The sequence below is a fragment of the Schistocerca piceifrons genome, chromosome 3 (genome assembly GCF_021461385.2).
Source record: "Schistocerca piceifrons isolate TAMUIC-IGC-003096 chromosome 3, iqSchPice1.1, whole genome shotgun sequence".
Taxonomy (NCBI): Eukaryota; Metazoa; Arthropoda; class Insecta; order Orthoptera; family Acrididae; genus Schistocerca; species Schistocerca piceifrons.
The window spans coordinates 376,207,101-376,220,080 of NC_060140.1; the positions used below are offsets into that span (position 1 = coordinate 376,207,101).

General features: G+C 38.7%; 1 protein-coding gene across 2 annotated transcripts in view; it reads right to left on the reverse strand.

Moving 5' to 3' along the window:
* LOC124787652 (SNF-related serine/threonine-protein kinase) overlaps positions 1-12,980 on the reverse strand; it is a 312,183-nt gene that overhangs the window by 71,497 nt on the left and 227,706 nt on the right. For both annotated transcript variants that reach the window (XM_047254451.1, XM_047254450.1), the window contains exons 2-6: positions 12,119-12,334; positions 10,337-10,736; positions 6,993-7,134; positions 1,958-2,167; positions 1,501-1,647 (exon numbers count right to left, since the gene is read on the reverse strand). In XM_047254451.1, the coding sequence (XP_047110407.1) occupies positions 1,501-1,647; positions 1,958-2,167; positions 6,993-7,134; positions 10,337-10,736; positions 12,119-12,316 (1,097 nt within the window). In that variant the 5' untranslated portion in view covers positions 12,317-12,334. The remainder of the gene's footprint in view (positions 1-1,500; positions 1,648-1,957; positions 2,168-6,992; positions 7,135-10,336; positions 10,737-12,118; positions 12,335-12,980) is intronic.

A 12,980-nucleotide genomic window follows, 5' to 3' on the forward strand; every position in this document is an offset into this window, starting at 1 on the left:
TGTCATTGTAATGAGAAGATAGGGCCATTTATATCACATATTTCAATACTCACAAAATCACTCACTCATTAAAAACTGTAGGATGCTTCTCATTGGCAAGAATCATGAAATTTGGCAAGAAGCGAGGTTTTACAGTACAAGCAAAGGACAAAATCAGAAAAATTGCTAATTTGTAATTAAATCATAGAAAAAATATTTCTTTCAACATTTGTTATCCGACTTCAAACGTAAAACATTCTCAAGAGTCTTGGAATTCTTTGGACCGATCTCCTGCCATTATCAACGCTTGTAACAGGCAAAAATCATGAATATTCTCAATTCCCAGAATGGATGAACTGTCTATATCCACAATTAAGTTTATATGGAACCCTCAGAGCCCGATTCCTACTCGCACCTGGCCTTTTCTTTTCTGTTTTTTTAACATTTTAAGTTCATTACTTTCAAACTGCCATACGATTGGAGCAGTCATTTGAATAAAGCTGCTACCAGTGATGAACAATAATGGGTGTACAGCCAGTACACTGTGTCCAATGGGTGCAATATTTTGGCGACTGATGATGGTGACCGTATTGTTCACTGAAATGTTACAGCACATTGGATACTGAGTACCAGCAGTACACCTATGGAATGTTCCACCAACAAATATGCCAGGAGAAGCTAAGAAATCACATGAATGATACTGTTTGCAAAGCTGAAGAAGGTTATAGTCGGATGTAACCAGAGGGACAATGACCACAGATACCATGGTTGGTGTCTAAACTAAACTCTACCTGAACAAGCCATGGAGGCCCAACGGTACCGACCGGCCGACGTGTCACCCCAGGCATAACTGGATGCGGATTTGGAGGGGCACGTGGTTAGCACACCACTGTCCTGGCCATATGTCAATTTACAAGACCAGAGCCGCTACTTCTCAATCAAATAGCTCCTCCGTTTGCCTTACAAGGGCTGAGTGCACCACACCTACCAACAACACTTGGCAGACCGGATGGTCACAAAAGGCCGTTGGCATGGTTTGGATCAGGACATAAATAGACAAAAAGTTAACCTAAGACAACATTTAAATTGTACAAATGTTGAAATATTGCTTCTAGAAGTCATTTGAGTGTTTGGACCATTTTTTTTTTTTTTATCTCTACTCCACGTCACTAAGTATCATGTACTGTCTTTTCATGTTTTCACTTTTAAACAATCTCAGCTCTAGTCTAAGAATGGCACTAAATATTTAAGCATCAGAAGGAAGCAAAATACACATGAAAAAATTTGTTCTGTAAACAACAGAAGGATAGTGAGGGTGAGAATATATTATGGATCAAGAACTGAGCAGTAAAAAGACAAATAAGCAAGCCAAAACCATCATTAAGCTTTTGGACATGTCCTTCATCGTAGTAGAGAGAGAAAGAGAAAGAGAGACAGAGAGTTCTTAATAACGTGTGAGGGCAATATAACAACAGATACCTCACAAATGTGTAACACTTAGAGAGTGTCTTACTGACTTACCCAGACGTTATGGGAGACAATTCTTGCAACTGTTGCCCCTGACGAAGACGCTGCTGAGCTTGTTCTTGTCTGTGTGCACGCAGTTTCCTCTCAGCTAGCAAGAAATAGGTTGCTGTGATGTGATTGTATTCATTCTTATCAAGTGCCCTGTGAACAAACAGCATATGCCTTTTGTTGAAATTATGTTGTGACAGAGGTGCAACAATATTGTTTACAGTAATAAATTTTCTCAAAACATCAGAGAGAATAAGGCTGCATGTGATTTGGTAAAACATACTTATTTGAAGCACAGAACTACAACCGTTTTCCTGTCTGCTCCAACTGAAAAACTCAGTAATTCTCTTGATGATGGAATATTTACTGACACGTGGAATAAACACTCAAAAGACTGTGAATTAGTAATGACACAAACGAAACTGCTTCAATCACCATTAATATTGTAATACCCTCAACTCACTCTAAAATGTCTTCTTTAGTAGCAATATTGCCATTGACCATCTTCTGTATAATAAGAGCATGGTCATCTTCAGACACGTGTTCTCGAGATACTAATGGGAGGAAGTCTGCTGGCTCAGTGTTGGCATCTTCTCTCAGCCATGGGTCCATTGCTATTTCTTCCAGAGTGGCTCGCTTTTCTGGTTCCCGAATCAGCATCCGAGCTATTAGCCTGCAAAATCCATCAGGAACAGAAGATAAAATCTTAAGTTACAAATAATCAAACAATGGAAAATCCAGGCTGGAATGTAACAATACCAGAGAAGGAAAGTTGCTACTCACCATTCAGCTGAAACCACAGCTCTCTGAGACTGCAGACGTGTGTGCAAGTTGCGTTTGCATTTGTGTGTGTGTATACTGCTGACAAAGGCCTTAATGGCCGAAAGCTATAATTGGTGACTCTTTTTGTTGTGCCCATAGCAACTCAGCATCTCCGCTATATGGTGAGTAGCAACTTACCTTCTCTGGAATTATTATAAGTTACAAATAACTTTCATATTCTCTCTCTCTCTCTCTCTCTCTCTCTCCCCCCCCCCCCCCCTCCAACCGACACACACACACACACACACACACACACACACACACACACACACACACACACACACACACAAGCACACACAGACAGAGGTCCATGTCCATACATAGTCCTGGCCGGAAGCACAACACTAGGTCTGCTGTTCAGCAAGTGGTCTAGGGTGAGGTGGGAGATGTGTCAGCAAGTGAAATGGGTACAGAGAGAAAGAGGCAGGAGACAGGAAGAGGGGTTGTAGTGGGTAGCTAGGGGCTCAAAGGGAGACTGCCGGTTTGTGGGGCAGGAATGTGGGAGGAAGAATTGGAAGGCGCACTGGCTAGGCATGTGGGCACATGTGTTTTAGCTGGGAGGAGCAGCACATGATTCCTCAAGTCAGTCTCCTTCCACACTCAAACAAAACCCTGGACAGCCAGCTCCTACAAGCTCTCCAAAATCCATAAAGCCAACAATCCTGGATGCCCCATTGTGTCTCATTATTGTTCTTCTACTGAAAGAATTTCTGTTCTTTTTGATCAACACCTCCAACCCACTGCCTGAAACCCAGCTTCTCACATCAAAAATGCTAGCCTCTTGCACTGACTATCCACCATCCCCACCCATTTATCTCCTAAGTCCCTATTCATCACTGCTGAAGCCACTTCACTATACACCAACGTCCCTCTTGCTCATGATCTTGCTGCTATTAAACACATCCTTCAAACTCCAAATCCAAGACATAACTCTTCACACACATCACCACCTACATCCTGACCCAACTACTTCACCTTCGAGGGGAAGGTATACCAAAAACCCATGGCATAGCCATGAGCACCCACATGGCACCCTGCTATGCCAACCTTTTTACGGGACATCTAGAGGAAACATTCCTAGCCTCCCAAAACCACAAACCACTTGTGCAGTTCAGGTTCAATGATAAGATCTTCCTGCTCTCAACTCAAAGCCAAGACCCCTCATCATCATTCCTTCACAACCTTGACAGTTTCTCCCCCTCCACTTCATCTGGTTGCTCTCAGCCCAATGAACCATATTCCTTGACATTGGTCTCTATCTCTTGGTTGGCTCCATTCACATCCCTGTCCACATCAAACCAACTAACTATCAAGGGGACCTGAATTTTGACAGCTGTCATCCCCCCCACATGAAAAGTTACTAGCAACAGCAAGAAAGGCATTTCTGAAAAAAAGAAAATTGTTGTCATCATGCATGGGGGTTGGACAAAAATATGGAAACACCACAAGAAATGCTTGCTTGAACATAAATGTAGAGGATAGCTATGCCTGAGGATTGCACAGTCGTATTTGATCACAAATGGCACCTGCGTCATGTCCTCAATACATTGCAAGTGTCAGTCGTGGTCAGAACAGCAGTCTATGTAGTTGTGAGTGTATGCAAGTGTTTTGTGCTTTTAGAGGCACCATATCGAAGATTTATACCACATACAGGAAAAGCGGAAAAATGTCATGTGGTAAGTCACAACACAGGTAAAAATGTGTGTCAAGTGTTCATGACAGACTGTCATCATAGAGAGTTGTGACAAAATGGCTGCAAAAGCCACTGCAAAACTGAATGTCATGCTCGTGATCCCTGTCAGCACCAATACAACACAAGGGAGCTCCATAAGCAAGGAATTTTAGGGTGAGCTGTCATTCCAAAACCACTCATAGGTGATGCAAATGCACTTAACATGAAAACTTGGTGCAGAAGCCATAAAACCTGGAATGTGTGGCAATAGGAGAAATTAACTTGGTCAGCTGAGTCTTGTTGCACACTGCTTCCAACTTTTGGTCAAGCTTACGTCCCAAGAGTGGAATATGAAGGGGGTTCAATTATGACTTGATCCGCCATACCTTAGCATTCCATGGGCTCAGGGTTACTCTGCAAGGGTTATGTAACCATTTTAGTTGATCGGGTCCATTATATGATACAATGTTTGTTCCCCAATGGTAATATTGTGTTCGAAGATGACAGTGCCCCTACTCACACAGCTCACATTGTCTAGTATGAGAATGAATTGTCATATCTGCCCTGGCCATCACAGTCATCATATATCAGTCTTATCGAGCCTTTGTGGCTTACTTTGGAGACATGGGTGTGTGATCCCTATCGACTTCTGTTATTATTATCTAAGCTTGCCACTGTTTTGCAGGAAGTATGGTATAAGATTCCCTTGACAACCATACAAGAGCTGTAATTATCCAGTATGAGACAAATTGAGGCTGTTTTGAATGTCAAACATTTTCCTGTGCCATATTAGACATAGTAGTGTATTGTGTTAGTGGTGTTTCCATATTTTTGTCCACCCCCCTGTGTAAATCGAGGTGTTAGGTAGTCTTTCCTGAAGGTATTTTGTCTGGAATGTGGCCTTGAATGCAAGTGAAACATTGACAATCATGGTCTAGACAAGAAGAGTGTAGAAGCTTTTGAAATGTGGTTCTACAGAATAATGTTGAATTAGACAGGCAGATTGGGTAACTAATGAAGAGGTACTGAATGGAAGTGGGGAGGAAAGAAATCTATTGCACAAAAACAAAGGACTGATTAATAGTACTCATTCTGAGGAATCAAGAAATAGAGGGCGAGTTAGAAAGACTATATTGAGATACCTGAAAGAATCCGTAGATGTATCAGTTTGCAGTGAACGACCTGAAGTTTGACTCATGTACTAGGAGCACAAGTGTAGTTCATAGTTAAATTGTGGCAGAGCATGCGCGCTGTGTGTTTTTGTTTCATGAAACAAACTCTGCAACAACTGTTTGGCATAAATCTTACACCAAAAATGCTAAGGAACCTCCAAGAGGGCCTACAATTTACTCATCACACAAGAACTTTGCTGACACGGGTTGTTCGCTGTGGCATGATAAATCAACAGCTCGTTTGTGTGTTAATGATTATATTGAATAAGTTATGGAGAGCTTTGCAGCAATCCACAGAGATCAAGGCGTCGTGCATCCCACAAGAGTGGCATTCCACAAAAGACTGCTTGACAACTACTGTGTAGATATTTACACTTGAAAACATACAGTTTAATAATGACAACACAACAGTGATGCAGATAAGGTTGCTTTTGGGGAATTCTGTGTGGAAATTTTGCATCAGATAGAGGATGACGAGTCATTCCTGAATACAACAGGGATGAGTCAACACATCATATCAATGGTATGGTGAACACCCACAACTGAAGAAGATGGGGCAGTGAAAATCCACATGCAACACTGGAACACATTCATGACAGCCCCAAAGTTAATGTTTTTTGCACCCTTAGCAAACTGAAAGTGTATGGCCCTTTCCTCTTCATGGAGGAAACTGTCACTGGTACTGCATATCTGGATATGCTTGAAAACTTTTTAATTCCATAGATCAATGAAGATGACAGAGAGGATGGTTTACTACCCGCAAGACAGTGCACCACCTCATTTGCTCATAGAAGTTCGAGGTTTCCTCAATAACAACTTCCCAGATCTGTTAATTGGCCATGAATGCCAGTCCCATGGCCACCTCTCTCCCAGACTTGACACCATTGGATTTCTGTCTCTGGGGTTACATTAAAGACTGTGTGTATGTTCTTCCCCTACCATACAATTTAAGTGACCCGAAAAATCAAATCTACACTGATGTTGTACAAGTTACACCCGATTTGCTGCAATGAGTGTGGGAAGAAATTGATTACTGGTGGAATGTTTGCCACATCACAAATAGTACTCACATCGAATCAAAATGACACTTGACATTTGTGTTAAACTTTGATTGTTTGCTACAAAATGACACATCTACCAACTGGTTATCTTAATAAATTTCTATACAATTTCAAAGTTCTAAAATCCTTTTTGTCTCACCCCATATTTCATTTGGTAATGGAGACAAGTGTGAGAGTTAAAAACTGTAGAGGGAGACCAAGGCATGAGAGATAAAGAGGCTTATATAGATGCACTAGCATGAATAGCTGCAGCAAAACTGTTTTAACTACAGACCAAAAAAACAAATTGTTAATATTAATCATTCACATAGTTTTCAAAGTTTATTTACTTAATCTCTTTGGTCAGTTGTCTGAGTTGTTCTAGTAATTTAAGCTTAAATTCTGTCTTGCTCATCACTTCTGTAGCAAATGTTTCTTTCTTCACACTATATTAATTTCTAAATGTTTGGATTCTATGTTAGATATAACTTATCACAATGAATGTAATGTAAAATATGCAGAATGTCTGTTTAAACATAACAGACAATCTTGCAAGGGTAGATAAAACTGACCAATAAATAAAAATTGGACTTGGATGCAAGACAAAAAGAAGTTCACAAATACATCCTGAACCAGAATTGTTTTAGTTGCTGTGCAGCCCTACCTTGCAAGACCACACAAAGACACTTATGAAAACAGGTTTACCACTAAAGGATTTTATGAAGGGTGTCTTAACACAAACCAAGGATAGAATGTGCTATGGAAACATGTTACTGGCATTTTTCCTCCTACCTTTTACAACCTTCTGACACATGGACTGGGATTGTATATTTGCAATCCATTATCATTGTGAGGGTTTCACTGTCATTTGCTTCTTGGAATGGGGCTTGCCCACATACTAGCATGTACAGAATTACTCCCAGTGACCAGACATCTGCCAAGAGATCATAGAATAAATAAATTAAACAGACATTTACCGCACTAAAAGGTTATGTCCTATTTGTGAGACCACAGCTAAAATATTACATATGTATAACAAAGCTTTGTGTATGCAAAAAGCATAATCTTTATTAGAGTTGTGGACATTGCATTTTGAAAATCTTATAATTAGAAACATTATCTTCGCCATTACATTTCTGTTACATTATGCACATACAGGGTAAGCAAAATAAAACAGGCTCAGAAAATATTTATGATTCTGACACTCAGTTAGCCCAGTTACTAAACATGAGAACAGATCTTTACACCTGGTTATATCTATCCTCATTTCTGTCAAACAGGTAAAAATATCAGCAACTGAGTACATATTGAGGCATTATTCTCATTTGTTGGTTATGTTCCATATGTGATTGTGAACAGAAACAAGCAATCGCATGCTCAATAGTAGTACAGCATAACCAGAAAAACTACTGTTAGTTTGCTGTTGTTAATTTTCTACTTTGGACACTTATAGTCTGCAAACACCAGTTATAAAAGATTCAATTATTTTGCTCTTGGCTCTACTGTTTACATAAATCTGAATAATTATTTAACTGCTGGCCTGAAGTGAGTATAACTGGTAGATAAGAATTGTTCAACTAGTTCATCTAAAACCCAAGAGCAATAACCAGTACTTTATTAAATATTCCCAAGCCTCTAATTATGACTACCACTTGAAACACTTCAATCGGCAATAGTACATGTATGTTAACCAATAGCATATGTATGTTAACCTTAAGAAAACAGATAATAATGGCTAATACATGTTCAAACTGTACATAATTGCTAGTATTAAAGAAAACAGTGTGAACATACATGAACTTCTATTGTACATTCATCAAAAATGGTAAGATATTAGTGGGATACACAAAAAGAATGGAGAAGAATAAACAAAACCCACATTCCAACATAAAACAGTACAGTGACACTAACAAAACATAAACAATTGGATAAGTAGTATCACAGGCTGCTGTGATAGAGCCAGTACAGATACTGACTGATCATATATAGGGTGTAAAAATTATACATATACAAATTTGTAGAATTATTTGAGGCGATAAAAAGAAATATTTTCATTATGTGAAGCAAATGTCACAAGTGCACAATTTCTCCACTAGAGATCCTTGAAGGGTTTGATACTGGACTTCCCTTAGGTCAATGTTTACAGCTGTTTTAACCATTTCGTATGTGTCTTCTTGACATTGGAATTTGATTTGTAACATAATAACGTCTTATTGCTAGGAAGGGTAAGTTCTTACTACTGCTAGCAGTGTTCACCTCTATGGATAAATAGTTACATTATCATCATTTATGCTATGTTGAGGTTACAAAAAAGTATCTACTTATGTTGACAGGTTCTTGGTGGCTGATTACACTCCAATCAAGTTAGCTGACATGCATCTCACTTATAGGGAGGCACAATGCACCTGTGGGCAGAATGATTTCCAGGAAGAAGGATACCAAATCATGTTACATTTTAAAGACTTTACATGCATTTTTCTGAAACAGTATTTCTTTGGTCAGACCAACATGAAACTTATAGGCAGAGTGTTCCATTTGAGGAAACTGTGTCACAGCAAATGTATTATGCCAGGAGTGTGAGTTGACAACTCAAGAGGTGAGTATTAAATGAAGGGTATGTACATTAGTTGCAATAGAATCATTTGAAAGATAGTAAAATGTAATGGTGGAATACGATTGATTATGACCTCTGGACCTATAGCCCTATCTGTAACTTCCTCCTGCTATCTCCAGATAAATAATAGCTTACCTGAAAGATTTTCCTGTCTCCTTGATGGAGCCAGCATCGGAGAACAGAACCTACATTAGGTATTTCAACCGGAGAGTGCTGCAGAATTATTGAGAGGGGAAACAAGTAACAAAGGGGCAGGAAGTCAATTAGTTTTTGTATATACTGATCCACAAACACAAATGTGAGGCAACTTTACAGAGTTGGACAGCACCACTTCACTATGCCATATTATCCATAGTAATCGCCTGTCATCCACAGACCACGAGTTCATAAAATAATAATACAAAAGGTGAATAAAAAGTTTAGTGAACTCCTAAGGAGTTCTAATTGGTAATGTTCCCTACCACAATTGCTTTACGTAATCTGACTCTGAGGTGATGGAAGTCAGAACATACTACTAGCTAAGTTAGTACGAGAACTTGCATCCAGAGTGGCAGGAGAATGTGCCTCCATTGGTTTTCTTTCTAGGTGGTGTAAAACGTAGCCCCTGCAGCCAACGTCAGAGCAGAGACCATAATGAATACTACTTTTTTTCTTTTTGTGTGGTGGGGTGGGGACAACATCCATCCAAGATGAGCATTCTGAAATAGTGCCACTTGAATACACCAAGGAAAGAGGTCTTCCTCCATGCCAGCATGGTCACAAAATACATTTGAACCAAACAGCTCTTATCTTCAATGGTTCATACCATCTTAGGACTTTTTCCTAATAATACACCTGGTGGGTATCAAAAATATTTAGACTTTATCATCCGCTTGAGAAATTTGCATATCAAGTTTTCCAATTCAACTGAGCCACAAGCGAAGTCATTGGATTTGTAATTTTCCACTACATATGAACCTGTGACTGGATTTTACACCTATTGAATAAATCAGTACTCTTTGTTTGTAAGCACTGGACAAATTGTTCATTACAGCTAAGCCCATCCTTGTGTGTGAAACATACTACGAGAAATCTTGAGTTTACAACTGTCTTTAAATATCACTAGCATCAAAACCTTCATGGAATTCTTGTGGAGAAAATATATGCCATGATGTTTTTGTTACAAAAAAGTCATTCTTTTTACATTCTCTGCCACCTCACATTTTGTATACATTGTTTTTTTACATCCTGTATAAGCTAGTTATATCAGTGTCTGACAAATATACAATGCAGGATCAAGAACTATACAATAGCAAGTTGAACAGATGTCATAATGACTGAAATAACTGTTGGAGAGTAAGGTGAAGGGATGATGAGTGTGGACAAATAGAAATATGAAGAATGAGATTAGTGAGGTAAGAACACACAGGGCTGTAGAAGGAAAGATAAGAGGACAGTGAGACATAATATAGAATTAAGAAGTGCTCAAAAAATAATTAAAGCTAGATATTAAGCTAGATACAACAGTTTAGGTATGGCTCACCAACTGCTGGAGCATCATACGAATCACCCAGTAATATCTCTGGTGCAGAATATGCTAAAGATCCACATGAAGTTTCCAACTTCTGCCCTGGATTGAAACGATTACTAAAACCAAAGTCTGTAAGTTTCACCATCCCAAGTCTCTCAAAGAATACAACATTTTCTGGTTTTAAGTCCCTATGCACAACATGTAACCTGTGACAGTACGAAATAGCACGCACAATCTGACGGAAATATTCACGAGCCACTTCTTCACCCAGACCACCGTCATGTTTCATAATATAATCATAGAGATCACCTCCATCTCCCAGTTCCAATATTAGGTACAACTTTGTCTGTGTATCAATAACTTCATAAAGGCGCACAACATTTGGATGCTGGACAAGTTTCATACATCGCACCTGTTTCGAAACAGAAAAATTGTTATAAGTTATTTCTGTAGTTTATTTGTAGAAACTGGACTGGACTTTTTGAAATAAGAACAAATACAAAAGGAAAAACAGCTTTCAAACAAATATAACTCTCATCAATAAACTTTAAAAGCATTAGACATAATTATCTTAAGTATTAGAAAGAGCATTGTTTCAACTCTTAACTCACAGACAGAAGAGAACAACTTTTAGTGTGCTTTACTGTTAAGCTCATCTGCGAGGGAGGGGGAGGGCAAACAAACATACATTTGCAAACTCATGTTCAAATTTAACTTTCCTTACATACTGTGAATGAAGCTGTGAGAATTTTAATAAGTAAGGAAAGCTTTGTAGAAAATTTTAAATGGGAATTAAAATATATGTTTCTGTTTTCTTTAAGCCAATGTTGCAACTGACATGGAATATAGGGAATCTACACCAGTGAATCAATACTGTCAAAACAAGAACTTAAAGACGACAGCCACTAATCAAGATTGGTGGAAAAGCTTCTGCAGAGAAGAGTAGTAGAGAAAAAATGCTGCCTATTTTCAGTATCATTATGAAACTTGGATAATGGTAAACAAATGTGTCTATCCAATTGTTATAGTGAAGAACATTAAAAGATAAGCAACAGCACTACTGCTTATCTCACACACAACTTTAATCTGCCAGGAAGTTTCAGAACAGTGCACACCCCACAGCAGTGTGCAAGCTTCGTGCTGGTAGCACTGCACAGGTATGGTAAAAACACACACACTTCTTTTCAATACTTCTGTCATCTTAACTGGGCCCAGCACTACACCATGCCTGGGCAGTGCAACAGGCAGCCTCTGGCTAGCAGGTTTCAACTGGATCTGACTTAGCTCCCCAGTGCAGCATTATCTACACAGTCGAAACAGTGGTGCTTCAATATGTACCGTACATTCATAGAGTAATTAGGTTAATGTGAGTTAGGCTTTACAATAGCCTGAATTGTTTACACAAATATTGGTCATTCTTCACATATGAACGACATTCTCAAGATTACTTCAGTTCTCCCTACGTAAACGTAACTCCAAGAAATGAACTCTTAAAATTAAAAAAAAAAAAAGTTTCTGTTACAAGGTCATACTGTTTCACTCAACAATGTATATTTATATCCATTAATTTGCTTCATGTTACATCCATCAATCACCTTCCCAGAAAGAATTCCCATATCTATTCAAGTGTGTGTAGGTTCAAATTTAAACAGTAAAAGCAAAAAACAATAACTATAAAATGTTATAAAACCAATCAAATCCAATCTGAAAAACAGCTCTTTATACAATATTCCTCACATTTCATTAATTGTCACAGTAACACTCCATAAATCGATGCAACAATAAGGTACTCACCTCTTGGAACAAGTGAGCTCTTGACACATCATCTAGTTTGCTTTTGTCTATAACTTTGACAGCAACCTTCTCTCCTGTAAATACATGTCTTGCCAATTTCACCACAGCAAAATGTCCTCTGCCCAATGTCTCCTCCAAATCATATAACCCTGCAATTTTTCCATCATAGCTGCAGCTCCGACTGGGACCACGGTGCATTGTACAACTGATGAGTTCCTGAAACAATATTTACATAGCTTAGCAATGCTGTGGGAGAAATGTATATTTAGATAGATTTTTTTTTAAAAAAATCTAGTATCACTTGTTTTCCACTGCCCAAGCTAATACTAACTGCACAGTACAGGAAAGAAGTTCATCAAAGCCATAAGGAGGTGCATAATAATAATGTTGTTGTTGTTGTTGTTGCTGTTGTTGTCTTCAGTCCTGATACTGGTTTGATGCCGCTCTCCATGCTTCTCTGTATAATAATACAAATTCATAATAATATAAATTCGAGCTGCTACAGTAGTATAGAAGTAATAAACGCCGGTGATGGAATGAAACGAGGCTTTAGAATTAATGCAAATGCCCGCCGTAAGTGCAATTCGTCACAACAGCAATATTAGCGGCGTCACATTGGCGTACCGTTACAAAGAAAGAAATATGCGGAACCTTTCACCAGAGGCATTTGACGTTTTAAATAACCATTGGTCATCGTAATAGTAAGGCCGTTCGCCAGACGTTCGGAATTTATTTTTATTTTTTTACAGAAATCGTAATTTAAGTGCAGTCACTGTTATACACTGTATATGTAACAGAAAGTCGACTAAAAAAATTTAACGAAGCCCTAAGGCTAGGCTTCACGACAAACTTAAGTAATTCG